The 21,368-nt window shown below is 34.8% G+C and overlaps 1 protein-coding gene across 4 annotated transcripts in view; it reads right to left on the bottom strand.

The window, feature by feature from the left end:
• DPCoAC (dephosphocoenzyme A carrier) overlaps nt 1–21,368 on the bottom strand; it is a 48,054-nt gene that overhangs the window by 10,226 nt on the left and 16,460 nt on the right. For 2 of the 4 annotated variants that reach the window (XM_090389181.1, XM_090389180.1), the window contains exons 3-4: nt 17,711–17,813; nt 7,846–7,954 (exon numbers count right to left, since the gene is read on the bottom strand). In XM_090389181.1, the coding sequence (XP_090245307.1) occupies nt 7,846–7,954; nt 17,711–17,813 (212 nt within the window). Of the gene's footprint in view, nt 1–7,845; nt 7,955–10,765; nt 10,819–17,710; nt 17,814–21,368 lie in introns of those variants that run through there. The other 2 variants (XM_090389182.1, XM_090389183.1) reach the window with 2 other exon arrangements.

Below are 21,368 nucleotides of genomic sequence, written 5' to 3'. Positions count from 1 at the left end.
ATTCAAACAGAACCCTATTTGAAGGTGGTTTGTAAACTAATGCTAAATTAATTATATTTTTGGAACTTTTAACATGTTAAATGCTATTTTTTGATAAGGTAGATTTTTCAAGTTCCTTGACACTACTGTAGATTTATCCTAAGTGCAAATTCTATGATTTTAAAAGTGGTACTTGTGCATACAGCCTCTCTAATTTTCATTGTTGGAACTTTTTAATTTGGAATCTCCTCTTTTTGATCTCCTTTGACTAAAACTTCATTTACATCTCTACTTCATTCTGTCAAATTCATTTGTTGTTTTCATTGTTCTTCCAACTTGACAAACAAGTCAGAACTTCCTCTGAATGTACTTCTAGTCTAATTTTCCTTGATTTTAATACTCACTCTAGCTGGTTTCAATTTTCTAGTTGTGCAAAACCACCTGGTAGAGATACCAATACTTTTGCTATTACTAATGACTTTACACAAATCATTCGTTCATCTACTAGAATACCAAATCTTAATCATATACCCAATTGTTGATCTTTTCATCACCAAGAATCCTTAAAAATACAGTTAATGTCAGCTGTCTTACAAGTATCTCAAATCACAACCTGGTAATCACTTCTACAAAACAGCCTCTGTCCCATGGTAATTCTGAGCCCTTTGTTTGCAAAAAAAAAAAAAAAAAAAAAAAATGTAATTTTTACAAGCTGAAGGAAATTGCATACTATCTCCTGGCTGAAATCTGAACCAATTTAAACAGGGCTGATGCTGGCAGATGCAATTTCAAGGAAAAGAAAGGAATAAGAACTGTGGAGATAGTATACTTGGGAATAGTGATGGAACACAGTTACTACAGCAGGAAAGCCTTTAATTTAGTTTTATTGTCAATAAGGAGATCCATGCATTCATTAATACTTTTGGATAGCAATGAGATGAAAAAAAAAAAAAAAAGATTGTGTATTAGGCCTGCACCAAATCCAACAACCCATTGCACGTCGTGGAAGTCTCGCGTGTGGTCTTCTCCCTTTTTGCATGTGTGCATGCAATGGCTGGGTAGGAGAAGTCATTTTTTTTTTTTTTTTTTTTTTTAAACGTCTTGCTTTTTAGGCTGGTGGAAAGGAAATCCTTGTAGGTAAAGCTGACAGACATATCCTTTTGTGATGCTGGTAGGATGGGGTATGGGATTCCCAAAATTTAAATAAATCAAATTTTAGTATTAGTCACTCCTCTCTTTTCCTCCAAAAAACTCTCAATCACTCATACTATTCCCAGAAGTCCATAAGCAATAAAGAATGGAATGAATACTTTATAAAGTATTCTATTTCAGTTCAGTACTATTTGCCTTAGAGCCAGTTATTTTCATGTTTTGTATTAATTTGTATTAATAATATCTGACGTGGTCAGCAAAGGACATGATTATAGGTGGACAAAGAGAATGAAAATACACTTCACTGTGATGAGGCAAAGCTAGTTTTGCCTTGACACTTAGATAAGTTTCCAGTACAATATTTACAAAGCTATATGTTACATATCCCAACCCTGGGAACTTCTTTTAGCAGTATGTGTGAATCAAGACATTTACATCTTACTGCTTTCAAATACATAATTTTTTAAAAACTACAAAGTTACTTAATGCACTTGCAGAACTGTGTGGTTATATATCAATACCAGGAGAGAACAAAATTGAATATTAAGGAATAGCTTAGGATGAAGCTATTTCTTCACATATAGCTTAGGTGAGATGGTGCTCAATGGAGGATGCACCTTGGCTGTTCACTGGAGAGAGATAGCCACATGGAGGCCAATGGACCAGGGTCATGTTGGAGAGATATTTGTAGGAGCCTGTCTTTTGCATCTGGAGTCTGAATTTTTCTGCTAATCTAGAAAATCTATGACGTTTTTTAGGGCGAGTCTCCTTAAATGTTTGTCCTATAACTGAGATTGCTGGTGTCGGTATGAACCTTGATATGGGAGGGAGGGTGGTGGAGGATGGAGAACTGGAAGGATAAGAGTAGAACCAGAAGATCTGTGGGTGAAAGGTGGAGAGGGAACCAAAAGAGGAAATACAAAGGACTGTTGGGAAAGGGGAAGAGGTGTATTCAATCCTAATCTGTGTCAATTTTCCTGATACAGAAGCAAAACTTATAGGCCTGCTGTTACTCATTTCACTCTTCAAACTGCTTTTGTAAATAACAGCAGAAATGTTTACTTATCTCCAATCTATAGGGGTTTCTTCTGAATCAGTAGATACTCCTGTTATTATAGTTAAAAGGTAGATCATAAGTATAGCGTAGCTTAATTTTCAGCACTCACTTCATAGTAATCTGCCTGGTTTGATGAAACTTATAACAGGTACATAGTAGTTATAAAACTTTTAAATTCTGATTAGTAGCTATTTGTAACTTAGTGTAATTATGAATTTTAAAAAATTTAAAAATTATGAGCTTTAAAACGTGTTAAAATTTGCCAAAAAAGGAAAGTGCACATTCTATTCTATAGTTGTCTTATTAAATTCATGTATTAAAAATTAAAACGAGATAAAAGCGAATAGCTGCGCATGAGCGACTTTCGAAACCATCCTCAGTTAGCTTTAGCGGAAAGAGAAGAACACGCGAAGTATGTTATATAGAGGAGAAGTTGATTGGAACTTTCATGTTTAATATGTTGAACGATGTGTAGTGCTTAAACTACTCAATGACGAGAGCCTCATTCTGAAGAATTTTATAACTAGAATTCAGTTTAACTACTATAATAGCCAAATCAATGCGTGGTTATGATTACAAGATTGAACACGTGTTAATTCTGTACCCGATAAATTAGATTTGAGCTATTAAAGTGGTAGTAGGCACGTGTGTTAGAAATTTTTGAAGTTCCAAATCTAGTTACTTCACAGCACATAAAGAATCCTAAATATATCATCAGCTATAGTTAAAGGTTTAATGATCTTTCTTTAGCTGTCTCCTTTAATATAACATGATTCTATCGGCTCCTGGTGCTGCCTTCTTCCCTCAACTAGTGGCCAAAGCTATCAAACTTCAAGGCATCAATTTGAAATAACCCTCTAATAAAAATATTTGCTAAGAAAATTGAGCACTGTTTTCTCATGAGTGATTTTGTTCTATCTTTTTGGGAAAAGATTTTGTATATTAACTCCTGCCTTGAAGATTAGAAATCAGTAGTTGGTTGATTGTTTAATGATGCAGTGGCAGAACAAGGCCAGAATCAGGTAGTTTTGAAAGACTTATACCGTACTTCCCCATGTATAAGACGCACCCTTTTTCGAAAAATTTGGGGTCTAAAAACTGGGTGCGTCTTATACAGTGGTTGTAAATTCTTTTACTTGCATTTCCCGCTTTTTCACGCTTGTTGTTTTTGGGCTCATTGTTTCGCACTTGTTACCAGTATATTCTGGGCAGAACGTTTTGCCACGTTCTGCCCAGAAATGGCTCAGAAAAGATTTTCTTACAGTGCTGAATTCAAGTAAAAGTGATCTAGTTTGCAAAAGTGATTGGAAATCGTGCTGCTGAACATAAGTTTGGTCCTCCTCCAACTGAGAAAACAATCCGAGACTGGCTACAGGAAGAAGAAACTCTGCTGAAAACACCACAGCAGAAGAAGGCCATGAGAGGCAAGTCAGCAAAATGGCCTGATTTAGAGAGGGAATTGAAGATATGGATTGAAGAGCAAAGGGCAATTGGAATTCCTGTGTCCACAAAGATGGTTCAGCATGAGGCAAGAAGAATTGCTGATGAAAAAGAAGTTACTGATTTCAAAGGAGGACACAATTGGTGCTTCAGGTTCATGAAATGGAATGGACTAAGCATGCGTACACACACAAGTCTTGCCCATACGATGCCTGAAAGCTATGAGCAGAAGGTCCTTGAATTTCATCGTTTTATCATTCAATGGCAGAAGATATATCAGTTTGAGTTGGGACAGATTGCAATTATGGACAAAGTCCCCTTTCAATTTGATGTCCCAACTAAGAGAACGGTTGATAAGAAGGGGGTGAAAACTGTAACTGTGAAGATAAGTGGACATGAAAATAGCCATTATACAGTTGTTCTAGCTTGTTGTGCCGATGAAACCAAGCTGCCTCCTATGCTGATTTTCAAACGCAAAACAATGTCAAAAGAAGACATTCCTCGAGGAGTGATTGTCCATGTTCATGACAAGGGTTGGATGGATCAGGATGGGATGAAGATCTGGTTTGAGAAAGTTTGGAGCAGGAGACCAGGTGGGCTTTTACGCAAACCTGCCCTATTGGTGCTTGATCAGTTCAGAGCACACATAACAAAAAACAAAGAAGATTGCTGCAGAGCAAAAAACAAAACTTTGCCGTCATATCTGGAGGCTTGACATCCCAGCTTCAACTACTTGATGTCAGCATTAACAAACCCTTCAAAGCTGCCATGAGACACGAATGGAACCAATGGATGAAGTTTTCTGGGGACAATTTGATACCACCAGGAAGAGTGAAGAAATCAACTATAGGAGAAGTTTGTACCTGGGTGAAAAGATCCTGGGATAATATCAAGATTGAGATCGTTGTCAAGTCATTTAAGAAGTGTGGCATTTCAAATGCCATAGATGGAACTGAAGACGAGGCAATATATGAAAACAGTGATTCGTCATCAGACACAGATGAGGACAAACTAATGGATAGGAGTTTTGACAGTGATGAGGAGTTGTATGAATTTTATGATGAATAAAACTTGAGTTCAATAACTTTATGTAATACATTTTTTTCTTCAAATTTCGGGCCCCAAAATTAAGGTGCATCTTATACATGGGGAAATACGGTAAGTAGAAATTGGCGTTCACTGTGCTACCATGGAAGATTGGTGTGACAATTCCAGCAGATGAAGCAGTGCAATAAGATGACAATTTTTGCATGGGTGAGTGTGTGTAAAGGTGCCTCCACGACAATTTTTTAGTTCTCATACTTTTTTTTTTTTTAAATCAATTTTAACGAAATTGTACAGCACCAAATCTCTTTAAACTTTTAAACAAAATTGTTGATTGGGTATCTGCTTGGATCTGCTCTGCTATCAGATGCAAACTTGTAATGAATCTCAGCAACCATTTTGGAATTTAAAAAAAAAAAAACCTTCATATAAAATGTACAAAACTCAGTGTACATCATTTTGTTCACAACTGCTTACTGAACTTTCCACTAGAGGGAATTACAAAGAAGTAATAAACTTCAAGGCTTTACACATTCTGTGACATCAGATAACTATAAACTAACTACTTAAATATAGGTAATTCAAACTATACAGCTAGTTTCAAACTGGATAAGTCTGAAGTTTTCCATTATGTTTCTCAAATGGAAGTTGATGTAAACATTTACAGTGTACTACTGATAAACTTGCACTTGTTAAGAGTAAATTAATCAAAAGCATGTTGCTTTTGATTTGGTTGATAGTAGCTACATCTAGTCATTTTTGAGGCAAGTTTGCAAATGTGTAAAGTGCCTATTGCCTCCCCACGTCTATCCATCTGTCTGCATGTAACCAACTTACAGAAAACAAATGTTCATGAAATGATAAATGATGGTTTGACAAATCTTTCTTTAGAAAGATTTGTCAAGTCATCACACACTTGTTAAAAATTGAACCAACAGAAATTCAGCATTTGCTCCCACTAAAACTGAGTTCTCTGTACATACATGGAAGTACAATGTCCACAAACCTCCTTTACAAAACTAATACATTACTATGCTAATAGGGTACCTGATATAAACCTCCGTAGCCGGGTGGGCAGGAGCAGCAGTGCATAGCACACACTTCTTGATTAGACCTGGGTTTGAGCCCATGACCACCAAATACGGAGGATGTGGAAAGGTCAGGGAATGACCACTGCATATCCTGGAGCAATATGGCCTTAGCTGCTAATGCTCCTAAAAACCAAATAACAAACAAACAAACCTACCTGAAACCACTTCCAGGTAATAGAAAATATCTTAAAATTTCTATCTTCTAAGTTTTTAATTCACTAACCCGAAAATGTGTATACTGCAGTAGATGGCAGCATAATTTCAAAATTGTAATCATTGCAGAATTTACTAGCCCAAAGAAGGTGCAGCATAGATTGTACTTTAGTTCAATAAGATGCAGTCTGCCACTGAGTAGATCTACAGTTCTACAATGGTATGGAAAATTCATAAAAGATTACCTGTTTGTGTAATCATCCTAGCTGAAGTGGTGACTAAACAAAAGTCAGTGACGGCACAGTGGAGCCATTTCAAGGAGGTTTTACACAAAGACTGGGAAAATCCATATGATGTGCCAATTATGAGCTTAATGTGTGAAAGTCAACAGTGTGTAACATATCCCATCACTGTCTGCTAATGATATCAAACAAGTTATAGCTCATACAGAAGCTGCTGATCAAAGAAAAAAAATCAAGAGGAAGGAATTTTGTTAGTAATATATTTTTTTTATTAGCAGTGGCACATTATGCAGTAAAGCTAGCCAATAAAGCATCAAGAAAAAAAAATGCCTCCCACATCACCTGTCCATCCTCTCCAATAATTTGTCTAGTTCTTCCTCGAATTTATTCAAACTACCCACTTCCACGACAACAGATGGAAGTTTGTTCCAACAATCAATCACCTACTGGCTGAAGGCAAACCTTCACACACCTATCCTATAACCATCCTTCCTCAATTTATGTCCTCTCATGTGTGTGAGGTCTGAGCAAGAATGCCATCAGCACTGAGCTTGCTCTATGAAACTGCACTATGATTACAGTGTTGTGATTATGCTGCCATCTACTGCAGCATGCACATTTTCTAGTTGGTGAATAAAGACTTAAAAATATCCTCTAACATCTGGAATTGGATTCAGGTTTATATCATGTATCCCATTCACACAATAATGTTTTAGTTTCATAAAGGTTTATGGATACCCAGTATATTTTGGATATTACTCAATAAGGAAAAAAAATCAGACAAAACTGAATTTTTAGTGTAAGTTCTATTAGTCCCTTGGAAGTTTTAGAATCAATTCAACAACGGTCCCCCCTCCAAGAAATCTACATTAGTTTGGATGTTCAAACATTACTCAAAAAAGAAAATGTTGGATGAACCAAGTTTTCAGCATGTTTCACTGGAAAGCTTTTAAGAACAATTATGATTCCATATTCCCCATGCCCTCTTCCCAATACAAGCAGAAAACTATATATAAAAAGGAAAGTATCTTTCTCCTCAAGCAACTCCGACCATTTTTGCACCTTGATTCTTGAATGGAGATTTCCGATCCTGCTCCTATGTACAATTCTTTATCATTTGTAGCTTTATTTTATTGGACTTATGCATATTTAATTTCACTAGCTTACTATTACTTATTTAAATAATATTCAGTTACAGTGCCATCTGTATGACTTTTTGCTGCATATCTGTCAAATTGTGGAAAAGATTTTTTATGTTATTTAAATACCGGTATGGAAACTGACACTTTGTGCAATGTCTTTTTTGAAATCCTTTTCTTTTTTTTAAATGTAAAACCTTCTGCTCTCTATGCTATGCAAGGTATTTTTTCTATTATGATGCACTGGATTATCATTCTTTGATGAATAAATCTAGCTGGTCCAAGTATTCTTATAATGCACTTTTTTTTTAGTAGACTGAATTATAGAAATAAAATGTCAATACCTAATTATTTTAATGATCCCAATAACACTGAAACAAATATTACCTATTAAGCTAATTCATACAAAACTGTCTTATATTAAATGATACAACCCATTTTTTGCCAGTGCAGAGGATACTTTCCCTTATAGAAATCCTTACTTATTTTTAATAAAAAAAATACACACATTAATTATTAATTTTCAGAAATTTAATTTACATACATACTTTGGAAATTAATTTTAGTTCTATCAAGAGGAGCAATTGTAGTCTTAGCCAAGGCACCTGCCATAGCTCCAGCAATTAATGAAGTGAGAACTTTATCTCTGGTTGAAATCTATTCAAAAATAAGTAAATAAAACTGCATCAAAAATACAGTGCACAATCCATCAGATTGACTTTTTTTTTTTTTTTTAATTTATAGCAATATCAAAAATGCTAAAAAATTTCTCCAAGATTAAAAATTTAAATGATATTTACTTATATATTAAGTTTATTCATTTTTAAATTTATATTTAATTATATATAAAATTTATTCATTTTTATTCAAGTTTACTTAAAAAACGAAATATAGTATCACGTCTAAAAAATAAATACATAATCCATTTACCAAACAGGAATTTACACTATACTGACAAAGAAATACCTGATTGTACTAAAAACAGTAGTTTATTTTTTGTGTTCACATTATCAATTTCATAAATGCTATCATGTAATCATAACTTTGGGTCAAAATAATTTTGTACAACAATATTTCCTCACCCCAACCAAACACCACAAGGAGATGCACTGTCTTAATACTAAGGGTGATCTGTTATGCATATTCATATAAAGTGACTTTTGGTGTTAAGACACACATCCAATTGTTTCAATCCCAGACAGCCTGCTGAATTTTGCATCTAACCAGAACATCCACCATATTACTGTCTTTTTGGAAATTTTCACTACACTGGTGCCTTTATGGAAATTTCAAGCAGATCTAAGCTGTAAGGTGGGGTGGGGGGGAATTCCAGTAACTCCCATCACATTCCAACACCAGTCAACTTCATACAAAAATAATTTCATTGATTGGGTCAAATACAATGCTGCAGGGATAGTTTCATTTGGCACAATTTTTGCAATGAGGCATTATACCTTGTGAAAGTAATGTAGATGTTCATTACAGAGTAATATTACCATAGCAAATATGACCACACATATGTTGGCACATACTAATGCAGCACCTCTGTAGCCAGGTGGGTAGGAGCAGCAGTGCGTAGCACACGCTTCTTGATTAGACTGGGGTTCGAGCCTGTGACCACCAAATAAGGAGGATGCGGAAAGGTCAGGGAATGACCACTGCATATCCCCTGAGCAATATGGCCTTAGTTGCTAATGCTCCTAAAAATCAAATAACAAACAAACATACTGCTTCCACTGCAGTGATGCTGCTGGTGAGCATCAGCTTTGCACAAAATCAAACCATGATTCATTGTATTTATTCATGGAATTATCCAGTAATTTACTCTTTACCATCACTGACCTATCCATGATCCAATCTGAGTAGAGGTTTTCTTAAGAGATCATTGTGAAAATGAAATTAACAAAGGGACAAAAGACATGACGTTAATTTGCAGATGATGTGAACACTGGTTATTCATCAGCACCAATCAGCACTCCTTCAAGATGGCTTAGATAGGCTTCAAGGATGGGTAAAAGAGAGACAACTATGTTTTAATACAGCAGAATACAAATTATTACACTCTTGTGGAATAGCAACCCCAAGATAACTTATGCACTTGGTGAGGTTGAATTAAAAACAGTAGAGGAATTAAGGGATTTGGGAGTTAAGGGACAGACAACGTTCTCCAAGCAATATAGATAGGTGGCAAGCCTGTCCATATCGCTCAGACCCATGGTGTCCTATCAATGATTTATTGAACATTTGCTTGTAGAAATAGGGAGATAATAATCCAACTGTATAAAGCCACGCTTGTGATACTGTGTCCACATATGGAAACTGCACCTGAAATATAGAGCTTCTTCAGAGACAGAGAGCGAGCATCAACTGTTATGATTCCAGAACTAGAAGCAAAATTCATATTACAGGGAAAGAGATTTAGACTGTATTGTAGGAAGTTTTCTTTTAGCCAAAAAGTTGTTAATTACTGGAATTTGGACTTATGATGACTGAGCATCATAAGTTACTTCCATGGGTAGCCAAGGTTGACAACTTTGGAAAATTCAAAAGGTCAGCAGAATGAATGAAAGGAGATAGTGAATATCCCCTGCCTCCGAAGATTAACTTCCATCCTGCACTCTTATCTGCAAAGAATTAAGAAAAAGTGTATGATACTAAAATTTAAACACTGGAAAACTTGCAATAAAAGCCTGTAAGAATTATACAACATATTTGAATTATGGGATTATTTTACAAAACTGCCTAGAAATGTAACATCCAAAACCGGCATCCCCAGGACTCATACTGACAATTTTTTTTGAGCAATCATTCTAACAAAGCACGAACTGCCAAATTATATGTTCAACAATTACTGGGATACCAGTACTAGGAAAAATAATTTCTTTCCACTCCTGAAAAGAAATCACATTAAATGTATTAATAGGATTTCTTTTCACTCCTGAAAATAAGTTACATTAATTGTATCAAAATCAGCAATAATGATGCAGTTTCCAAGGGTTCATGTGGTCTAAAGGATCATAACAGGGAATGACAGACCTATTATTGTCTTGTGTAGTTAAATGCTATTGCTCCTAGGAAGACAGCCTACTTCAGCAACTGGTCTCCTATTTAGTATACCAGCAACTCATCTATTATAAAAATTAACAAACAAATCATCAATAAAAATGACTATGTACCATCACCACTGCTGAATCAATAAAATAAAAATCTAGCAATGATGAGGCATGGCCTAACCATAAACATTTGGCTCTACAGTTTATCAGTGTCCACTTCATTTCTATTATGGAAATCTTGTGCACATTCATTAAAAGCAGTCTGATGCATTTCAGCTACTGACATTTTAATGTTTCTGTTGAGTTAAATATACTTCCTATTTTTTTTTTAATTTTCAATAACTTGATAAAAACTAGATTCAAAAAAATAAAAGAAATATAAGAGAGAAAAAAAATATTATTAGTATATACTTACATATTATTTGTATTAATATGCTTGTATTCAGTTTTTAAATCAATCCAGCCAACCACTGTTACATACAAAAATTGTTGCATCCAAATTGTTTAGCAAATTTTTCCACCTGCGCTTTCAAGATCAGAGAGTCTATTAAAAATCCAGCACTTTTCATTGTGTAGTGAGCCACTGAAGCAATGCTTTTGTAACCTCGCAACTTCCTAATTTTTTTTTCAGTTATGTTCTTTCCAGTGCCAATATGTAAACATGTTTATTTTCCAAATGTCGATACCGTTGAAGAAGACAAAAAAAACTTTTTAGACACTTCAACATTTTTTGCAACACGTTCTGACTCACGAATAATTGACTTTTTCGCAAATCAAAAGGCACTTTTTGTTAGCAGACATGTTTCCAAAGGAAGGATTCATTTCTAACTGATTTTACATTAAAATGACAGTAAAGTGATCTGCATACAAAGTTCTTAGAAGTCCCAAAGTAAATTTATGGTTAAGTGAATACAAGACAATCTGTAAATGGGGTAATGCAACAAGCGGAATGCCAATGCACTATTGTATAGCCCCATCCCCGAAAGGACAAGGTCATAAACTGGCAGCTAATCAGATGCAATGCGGGTGGTCATAAAACCTAAGTCACCCTTTTCATTTTTGTCTATTCCAAGAATTGGGTTTTTCAACTACCCAAGAAATTAAGAATGTTTGCATAGTTACCAAATTTGTATGGTATATCCATGTAGTATGCTTGTTATAACAGTGAGCAATTGTATGGGGATATGCACAAATTAAAATCATTATGGCTTTTTGCTCGTTACAGCAGTGATCTCGTTATTTCCGTGCTTGTTATAAGCATGTTCGATTGTATTTGAATAATTTTAAGAATAAAGTACTTAGCATAGATTTGCTAAACTAATTGAGGCACTTTTTTTATTACAAATTTGTAACTAGTAGTAGTAGTAGTGGCATGTGATGCAAGAAAGCAAATGTATGAGCTTATGCAGCATCAGCCAAAAAAAAAAAAAAAAAAAAATCACACCATTCCCTCCAAATGCCTGTCCAGTTCCTCCTTAAATTTATTCAAGCTATCAACTTCCACAACGACAGATGGAAGTTTGTTCCAGCAATTAACCACCCGCTGGCTAAAGGCAAATTTCCGCACATCTATTCTACATCTGTCTTTTCTTAATTTGAATTTATGTCCCCTTAGGTTCGTAATCTGAACAAGTGGAAGGATCCCATCAGAATTCAGCGTGCTCAATCCATTCAAGGCCTTATATACCTCAATCAGATCATTGTGCAGGTGCCTAGTCTCCAGCCACTGCAATTTGCAGAACTTAAGCCTCTCTTGGTAAGAGGATCCCTTCATTCCCCTCACCAATCTTGTTGCCCTTCTCTGTACCCGCTCCAGTAAATCTACATCCTTCCTAAAATGAGGTCTCCAGACCTGTACGCAGTACTCAAGGCGTGGCCTGACCATTGCCTTATACAGAGGGATAATCACCTCCTTTTACCTGCTAGCAAAATTCCTATATATCATTGACAAAACCCCATGACCTGCCCTGGCAGCCTGTCTCCATTGCTCAGAGAACTTCATATCTGCCTGCACAATTACTCCCAGGTCTTTTTCATTTTCTACCACTTTAATTGTAATACCACACAGTTGGTACATTTCTCTGGGGTTACTGATAACCATATGCAGTACTTTGCATTTGTCAAGGTTAAACTTCAGTTGCCACTTCTTAGCCCATCTGCCCAAATTATCTAGATCCTGTTGCAGTAGCAGACTGCCATTACTGTCATTAACAATCCTTTAAAAACACCTCATAAAAGAATACTGGTGTGTGTGTCAAGTTATCCATATGTTTGTATGTAATAGAGTTCTCCACTTAAACAAAAATTTATATGTAGGAATTAACATAATGCAAATTTAAAAATGACTTTTGAAGTGTCTTAAAAGTACTGCCATATGACAACTAACACTGCTGTTTCAATTTATTAACACATCCACACTATCAGTCTGTGCCGAGCACTCACTAGTAGTGTGATTAGAATGTGTGATGCATTTTTCGTGACCGGTATGATATCTGGAGTCAGCCTGGTCATCATGGCCCCCCCCCCGTTATGATGATACTCGGATACGATAGTATCTTCGAGTTCTAACTTTAGAGAATTTTTTTAATAGTACGATGTCACAATCATACTTCCTGAAGTAAGTATGACTGCAACAATACAAATATTTGTCAACAATTTATTTTTTTTGTCTCACATTTTCGTAACATTCCATTGTTAGGTGTCCCAAACAGCTGCGTATGTAGTTTCAACTACAAGGTCGGTACTTCAATCAATGCTGTTTTCTAGACATTTAGATATGTTGCAATCGCAGGTACACATCAATTACTTTAGTTATCATAAATTCGTTGTATCTTGTCTTCCAGAAATTATAAAAATCTGCAAATGTTCAATAAGATATTTACAATACAAAAGCTCTTTTATTTCGTAATCAACATACAAATCAAAATACCTAAAAGAACATGAAGGATTTTTTTTTTTTTTTAATGAAAACCCCAAACACGAAAAAGGTATCAAAACCTATAGTACTTAGTACCGCGCATGGGTTAAAGGAGAAGTATAGGGAGAGGGGGATGCCGGAAACTTTGCTCTAGAAACTAAACATGGGTTTCACCACTTCAAGCCTCCAATAAGCAAAGTGGTGGTATTTCACCGGTTGATGAAAGTCATCTACCGCAAGCACTCAGTACATGCGCCACTTTTTTATTCATCTCTTTTCTTTCTTTTTTTTTTTTTTTTTTTTTTTTTAACAACTAGGGAAATATAATGGATACATTTTTTTTTCCTGATAAAATTTTAATATTGCGAATAAAAAAATAACACGAAATATTTCCCATATCACAAAACATTCTACAATATAAAACAAATATTACATAAAAAACAAACTTTTATAGAAAAGGTACACAATAATCACAGATTATATAAAAAAAATTATTATACAAATATTCAAGAAAAATTTATTCTAAAAATTGCCATATACAATTTACTTCTTTATTAATATTTGTTGTTGATCTTTTGCTTTGCTCAATAGCTGAGTGATGATTACAGAGGAATGATTTGACGTAATGATCTGGATCAAATTGAAGCAATGGTTTTCCATTTAGATGTATGGTCATCATAATCTGTAAATGCACTTAATTGTCAACATTATTCATTACGCTGAAAGTACTGCTAATTGCAATGTTTTAGAAAATATTTCTGGCTTTCTTAATTGAAGAGGGAATTTCACTCGATTTTAAAGATAAATTGTCTTCAACAAAATCTCTAAAATCATTAATTTTTATTTCAGATTTTATCAGAAAGCTTAAATTTCTTATTCGTTTTTCACTATCTTGCCACAGAGACGAAAGTTCTTTCACATTCCACAATTCCAGGTAGCATATGTTTAAAATTTCTTTCAATTCCTCATCATCAATAGTATCATTATTTTCTTTATTTAATTTAAAATTACTCTGTTGCATTAATAACTTATCCTTAATAACGTGCCACCAGATAATTTTTTAAATGTGTTCTTACTTTCGATTCCTTCAACTTAAACATGCTCGCAATTTTAGCTTCATAATTTCCTTCAGAATTTTTCAAATTAGCGATAGCATTGATAGCTAGAATAATCAATTTATCTGCTTTTACCATAGTGATTCTGTAAAGCTTTTGAAAGGTAAGAGAGCTCCTGCAGGATGTCCATCATTAGTGCTAAATTGTTAAGAAATTCCAGATTGGAAAGTTGCTTTAATAATCCAGAATATTTAATGAACTTTCTGATTCAAAATGTTTGCACAAAGTGGGATAATTCCTCCAACCCTCGATTGCCATCCGTAAGTTACAAGCTGCCCATTGTGGCCCGAGCAAATGACCGATCTTTATAGTTTCCAGATCAAGTTCTTTAGCAATCATCTTTAACCTGCAATAGTTTTTTGGAGATTGGTGATATAATTTTTTTTTTTTTAATTATTGCCTGTATGCCATTATATTTTGGAACATTTCCTTCACAGTGAAAGCCTCGATGCAGTTTCCAAATCTGCCAACATTTCATCTTCAGAAAGTTTACTTAATATCTTAGTTGCCTCATCCCTCCACCACCCGATGTTGCTACTGTAACTAGTTCTTTGAATACTGCACGAAATACTGGAATCACTCAGTCAGCTACTGTGACCATGTAAACAGATGGAGAAATTTACTGAAACGCGTGGATCACTCACTTCTCTGAAAAATATATGACTTCTTGTCAGAGTAAAGGGGAACCACAACACAAGTTGACCAGAGGCTATTATTCCTGCCGGGAATCTTCTTAATCCTCTGACTGGCTATTGAAAGCATATTAACTAGCACGACTTCTCGAAATCTGGCTGCATAGGTTTTACAGACACCATTAACGTTGTGGGACAGTAATCCCTTTCATCCTTAATTCGCACTTTCTAATTACCTAAAGGCCAGAGGTGAGGACAATGCACAAAGTTGTCTATCATAATCCATTCGTTCTGCAGAAATTTTAAATGTTTCCGTAGAAACCAAGGGGGAATTAAAAAAAATTCGCTATGAAGAAGTTTGTTTAACAGAGGCTCAACTGTAATAAACTCAAAAATAAAGCAATTTTAAAATACATAACTGGTCAATTATGCCATTAAAATGTGCCATTAAAATGCTGGGGATGGGGACCCTGCTTGCCCCACCATAGTTCCAGCTCTAGATACTCAATAATTAAATTCAGGATTTCATTTGTAAAATAAATAATCGCTTCAACAATGGGCTTGCAAATTTTCAAAAAAAAATAACAATGGGTTCTCGCCAGTCCACTATAGCTCGCTACTGAGTATAGTAAATAAATTTGATGATTTTGAAGTGCTGCTCAAGATCTCAAATGCAAACATTGTTGGGATATCACAGACATGGTATCACAGAACTATAAGGAATGCAGAATTTGAATACAGGGAGCACAATGTGTACAGAAAGGACAGCTAGGTAGGCACTGCAGAACTGCAGCACCCTCAGATTTTTAAATCTAAACATACAGTCAAAGGAGTTATATGAAATTTGTGAAGAGCAATGCAATGAAATAAATATTTTTATTAACAGGAATCTTCCACATATAGTATACTCATCCTCTATTTCCAATAATCATTTCAATAATAAACAAATAAAAACACAAAATCGTTTTCAACATTGAAGTTTAACTATAGACTGAACTGTGCGCTATGCAGTTCAACATTTTGGCCAAGTGGTTGAGTCAATGCTTAGTTGGAGGTTGCCAATATGCATTTGTTAGAGGTGATAAAACGAGTCAAAGAAACTGCGGAGCGAGCAGTGCCGATTTGAACAGGGCATCAAACTTGAATGAAAAAGTTATTCTGTTTTCAACAAATAAAAACTGAAGAATGGATTTTATTTTTAAATAAAATTGAGATTATCCAAGTCTGTTAATGGTAAGTGTCCAGTTAACGTTTTGTAGTATTTTTAACTTGCTTATTATTATTACCATCTATGTCTACATGTCTTAAAACCAAGGCAATTTAATGTAACTTTAGCAGCACCCCCATATATCAGGGTCACGAGCCACCACTGGCTATTAAGTTAAGAAACAAAATATAAGGCAGTGCATCCAGTTGACATGGGTGGCCAGTGCAATGTTGAATCAGTTTGGTGTGCCGTAAGCACTGAGAAAGCAAAATTGAGAGTAGGAGTGTCACAGGCCTACTGACTCTGATGAGTACAATGAACAACAGTACAGAGAAAGAGTGGGCCATTAAATCAGAATGTCTTATTATACTGGGGGATTTTAACTTTCCAGATATTGACTGGAACTTGTAGATTGGTCACTCACACACTAGCAAGGCTTCTGTGGATTTACTGGATGACTTTTCTATATCATCATGTTTGAGAGGCAACCAGAGGGAGTAATACTCCAAATCTGATTATCAGCAGTGATTATTCATGCATTAAGAATTTGCAGATAAAGGAACCACTGGGTGACTGATCACAGCGTACTGATGTGGGATTTACTTAAAAATGTAACTACCATCAAGGGTAAAGGAAAGGGAGTTGCTTTCATAAAGGTGACTACAGTGGTCTCATCAGTATACTATTGCAATAGGATCTAGAAAAGTTAGGCAGATGGGCTGAGAAGTGACAACCGAAGTTTAAAATCGACAAATGCAAAGTACTGTATATGGGTAGCAGTAACCCCAGATTAATGTACCAACTGCGGTACATTCAGGCTAGAAGAGAATGAAAAATATCTGGGGGTAATTGTGCAGTCAGATATGAAGTTCTCTGAGCAGTACAGACAGGCTAGGACAGCTCATGGGGTTTATATTAATGATATATATGAATTTTGCTAGCAGAGATAAGGAGGTGATTATCCCTGTATATAAGGCAATGGTCATGCCACACCTCGAGTACTGCATAGTCTCATTTTAGGAAGGATGTAGATCTGTTGGAACAAGTATAGAGAAGGGTAATGAGATTGGTGAAGGGAACAAAGGGGTGCTCTTACCAAGAAAGGCTTCAGTTCTGCAAATTGCAGCATCTGGATACTAGGAACCTGTGAGGTGATCTGACTGAGGTGTTTAAGCATTTGAATGTTTTGAGCAAGCTCAATGCTGACAGGATTCTTCCTCTTGCTCAGATTATGCACTTGAGGGGCACAGATTCAAATCGGGGAAAGACTGTTGCTGAATATATGAGCAAAAATTTGCCTTTAGCCAGCAAATGGTTGATTGCAGGAACAAACTTCCATCTGTCATTGTGGAAGTTGATAGCTTGAATAAATTTAAGGAAGAGAAGAGAGTGTGTTTTGCCAATGCTTTCTTGCATCATATGCCACTACTAATGCTAATGCATAAGTAAAATTAACTTTATTAATTTTGGATAACAGAAATACTTTTACCCATTTTCTTTTATTTTCAGTAGTTTCACTTACAGCCATTGCCAATTTAGAAGTATGTCCTATAGTAGTAGCAAGGTGTCCTGCAGATGGGGGTAATTCATCCCTATAAAAAAAAAAAAAAAAAAAAAAAAAATATCTACACTCGAGTAACATAGGAATTAATTAAACTTTTAAATATCATAGTTGTTTAGTTATATATGATATGAGACTGCTGTTTCTGCACTAATTAGAAAATAATCAAACTGATTCCCAATTTGTGGCAATCACTCTTGGGTGTAGACTGAATATAGTCTTAACTGACCACTCCTAATATAGCATCTGGCAGAAATCACTTTAAATTTTTCTGTTTTATTCATAAATGAATTGGAGCCTCCTGTGAATCTTTACTCTCCAATATTCTCTAACTCATTATATGGTATTCTGTGCTTTTATATCCCATGAATTATGAGATTTTTTTTTTTTGTGGTATTTAACTGATGCCAGATGAGCAAAAGTGTATATCTTTCTTTTAGCCAGTTCCTACTCTGCATGGTGTCTATGACATACCAGCAAGATTTATCTAGGGAGCTTTAGTTTCTCCTATGATTTTGCTGTACAGTAATCAGGAATTTCTTTTATAAAACAACAACGACAACAAAAAAAAAAGGAAAAAAAAAAAGATACAATTAAGAATAAAATTTCAAAATGTTCCACTTTAAACAATTTTTTTGCCTTTCTTCTGCAAAAACTGATTAATGACTAGAATACACCAATTGCCTGCTATTTTTATGGTCATAATGTTACTATGGGAGCTGAATATATTCTGAATAAATTTAAGTGCAACCTGTAGCGGCATAACTAGGGTGGGCACATTAAAAAAAATGCAAAAATTGGAATGTTTGCATTTTCCAAGGGGTGTAATTTTTTTTTATTTGCCCTGGGTGCCATCAACCCAATTTTTGCCATTAACAACCTGTAATGCAAACATGTATATTTTCAACTGAAATAGTCAAATTTGAATGAACTGAATGAATTAGAATGAAGTATGAAAAACTGGTTTTTATGCTGAATGATGAACATTAGTCAGTCCATCTCATCATGACAATCTGACTGATGCTTATTCAAATTAAACTTCCATTTCATTGAAACAGCAGTTTTATTTGCAAAAACTACTGTAATCATAACAATAAATAAATTCCAAGGCTAAAAATATTCTTTTTTCAGCATTTTGTAAACCTTGAAAATAAATATGGTTTTCAATCAAAAAAAAAATAATAATAAATAATTTTTTTTTATTTCAGTAATTTTCAGGTGTCAGAAAATAAGATCAGACAAAAAAAAAAAAAAAAGTATATGCTTCAGTCTGAGAGATAGTGCTTCATCTCTCTCTTAGATTGAAGCAGCTCTTGTACGCTAGAACAGCTTGCGTTTTGTGTTTTCAATTCTCTAGACATCCATGTTGTCCGAGAAACAAAATGCCAATGACTGTGGCATCTATCAGATGCCACACAAGCGTCTGCATTTCAGTTTGAGGGAAAAATGACATTTTAAATTAAGAAATAGTATTAAAACATTCTTTATTATCATTTGTTTCATTTAAATATTTTAAAATTCAGTTTAGCAAATCATAATTAATAAATCATATTCAACTCAGTAAAAAAGCTAAAAATTAATTTTTTATAATTAAAACAGAGCGGTGATGTCATGTGAGCATCTTTGATAAAGTGAGGGCATGAGTGATGGAAGGTTAAATCCAAGTGACTTGAATGACAAAAGAGGGACAAGAAATGGCCGTGCTCAGTTATACAGTATATGTTAATAAACACAATATTAAATAATAACTTATAACTTTCTCACTTACATTATGTAATATTCTGACTAATTTGCATATTACATAATGTTAAATAATATAACTTAATGAGATTGGGAAAATACAGCTGCTTGTTAACTTTTTTATTCATGCCCACAGATCAAATTTTCTAATTAAAAGGATGTTTATATGAACAAGGAATTTATACAGAAAATGTTAATATGGACTAATCAAGCATTTATACAACTGCTATAAATTTGTAACATGTTTGTGCCAAGAAAGATTGAAGCTAAAGTTAACTTTAGCAAAACTGATGTGGTTCTGCTTAAATAGCTGAGTGCTACTGATGAACATACATGAGGTCTTTTTGTTGGCAAGCATGACCAACAGTATGTATTTTAAGAAGTTGTATTATATAGCGCAGTCAGCAGACTACACAACATTATCCAAGTGAGCAGTAAAAATATGGAACTTTTATGGCATGTGTATGACATCCTAAGCCCAAGTATAAAGATTAATTAAAAAAAAGTCAGGATTCCATCTATTGTGAAGCATATTTCATATCCCTGAACAGACTTGTGGTCAAAAATCTGGAATGATTATTGGCACAATTATGAAGAAGACATTAGCAGAATCAGAATGACCACAGAGAATTATCAGTGGCAGCACAGTACAGCAATCCATACAAAAATATCTGGAAGCATTCTATAAGGAACATACAATAAATAAGTTTTGGGGCTTTGTAAATCCATAAGTTTATTTAGAGAAATGAGAGCTACATTAAAAATTATGGCACCTTTCTACTTCTCTACATAATCTCCTTTTACACGGAGGTATTTATCTCACTGCTTCGCCAACTTTTCGAATCCCTCAGGAATAAATTGGTGCCCAGCACATCAAGGAACTAGTATACTACATCTAGACATACCATTTCTTTGGCAACTTAATGCACTTTAACCTACCTGTTTTCTCTAATCATTTTGTTCTTTTGTTCCACATTGGCATCTGCACTGGCAGTAGAAAGATAGCCAGTTCAACATTCATTGCATAAACTTGTTCACTATTCAACATTCATTGCATAAACTTGTTCACTATTCACCATCTTTGCACCATTTGCTCCAACACAGTCTTCTCCTCCACTGGCTTACTGTAGACGACACTTGACAAGCTCCAAGTGCATTCATGCCAGATTCTACACTTTCTCTTTAATCCATATCTCCAACACACAAATATTTGTCATCAATATTTGAATGCTCATTTGAATGCAATATTTGAATATTTGAATGCTCATTTGAATGCAAGCCAGCTGCATAATGTCTGAGTAAGTAGGTGATACACATGACCAATGGTTCACAGAACTACTGCCAAAAGTAGAAGATGGATGTCACTAATTTTCAGCTCTCATTTCTGTAAATAAACTAGTGTAGATTTACAAGGCTCCTGAAGCTCATTTATTGAAAACTCCTCAAATAATTGAGGACAACGCATCTGATATTTTTCCCTGCAGAAAAAATATGTAGTTCCAACACAGAATGTGTATTTGTACACCAAGAACAGCAGCTGCATCCAGACATTTATTAAACATTTGTCAACTACATTATAGGGAAAATGTTTAAGCCACTTACTCAAGACCAGACAGCCATGGCAGATTGGTTAGAATAACAATTCTCCAATAATGTAGTTGACAAATATGTACCAAGAAGTGCATATAGTTATAGTGTAGGTTGATTAGCATACACTTGAGCATGTTGAGCAGCATACCCTCTGCTGCACTACCACAACACCGATCTCAAATAAACATCTCCTTTAATATCAATGCATATCAGAATGCTCTTTTAATGCATACATATCATTCAACCTGCCATGCTT

This window comes from Mastigoproctus giganteus, chromosome 14 (genome assembly GCF_048544385.1).
Source record: "Mastigoproctus giganteus isolate SK-2022 chromosome 14, ASM4854438v1, whole genome shotgun sequence".
NCBI lineage: Eukaryota > Metazoa > Arthropoda > Arachnida > Uropygi > Thelyphonidae > Mastigoproctus > Mastigoproctus giganteus.
This window is presented reverse-complemented; position numbering and strand designations above follow the sequence as displayed.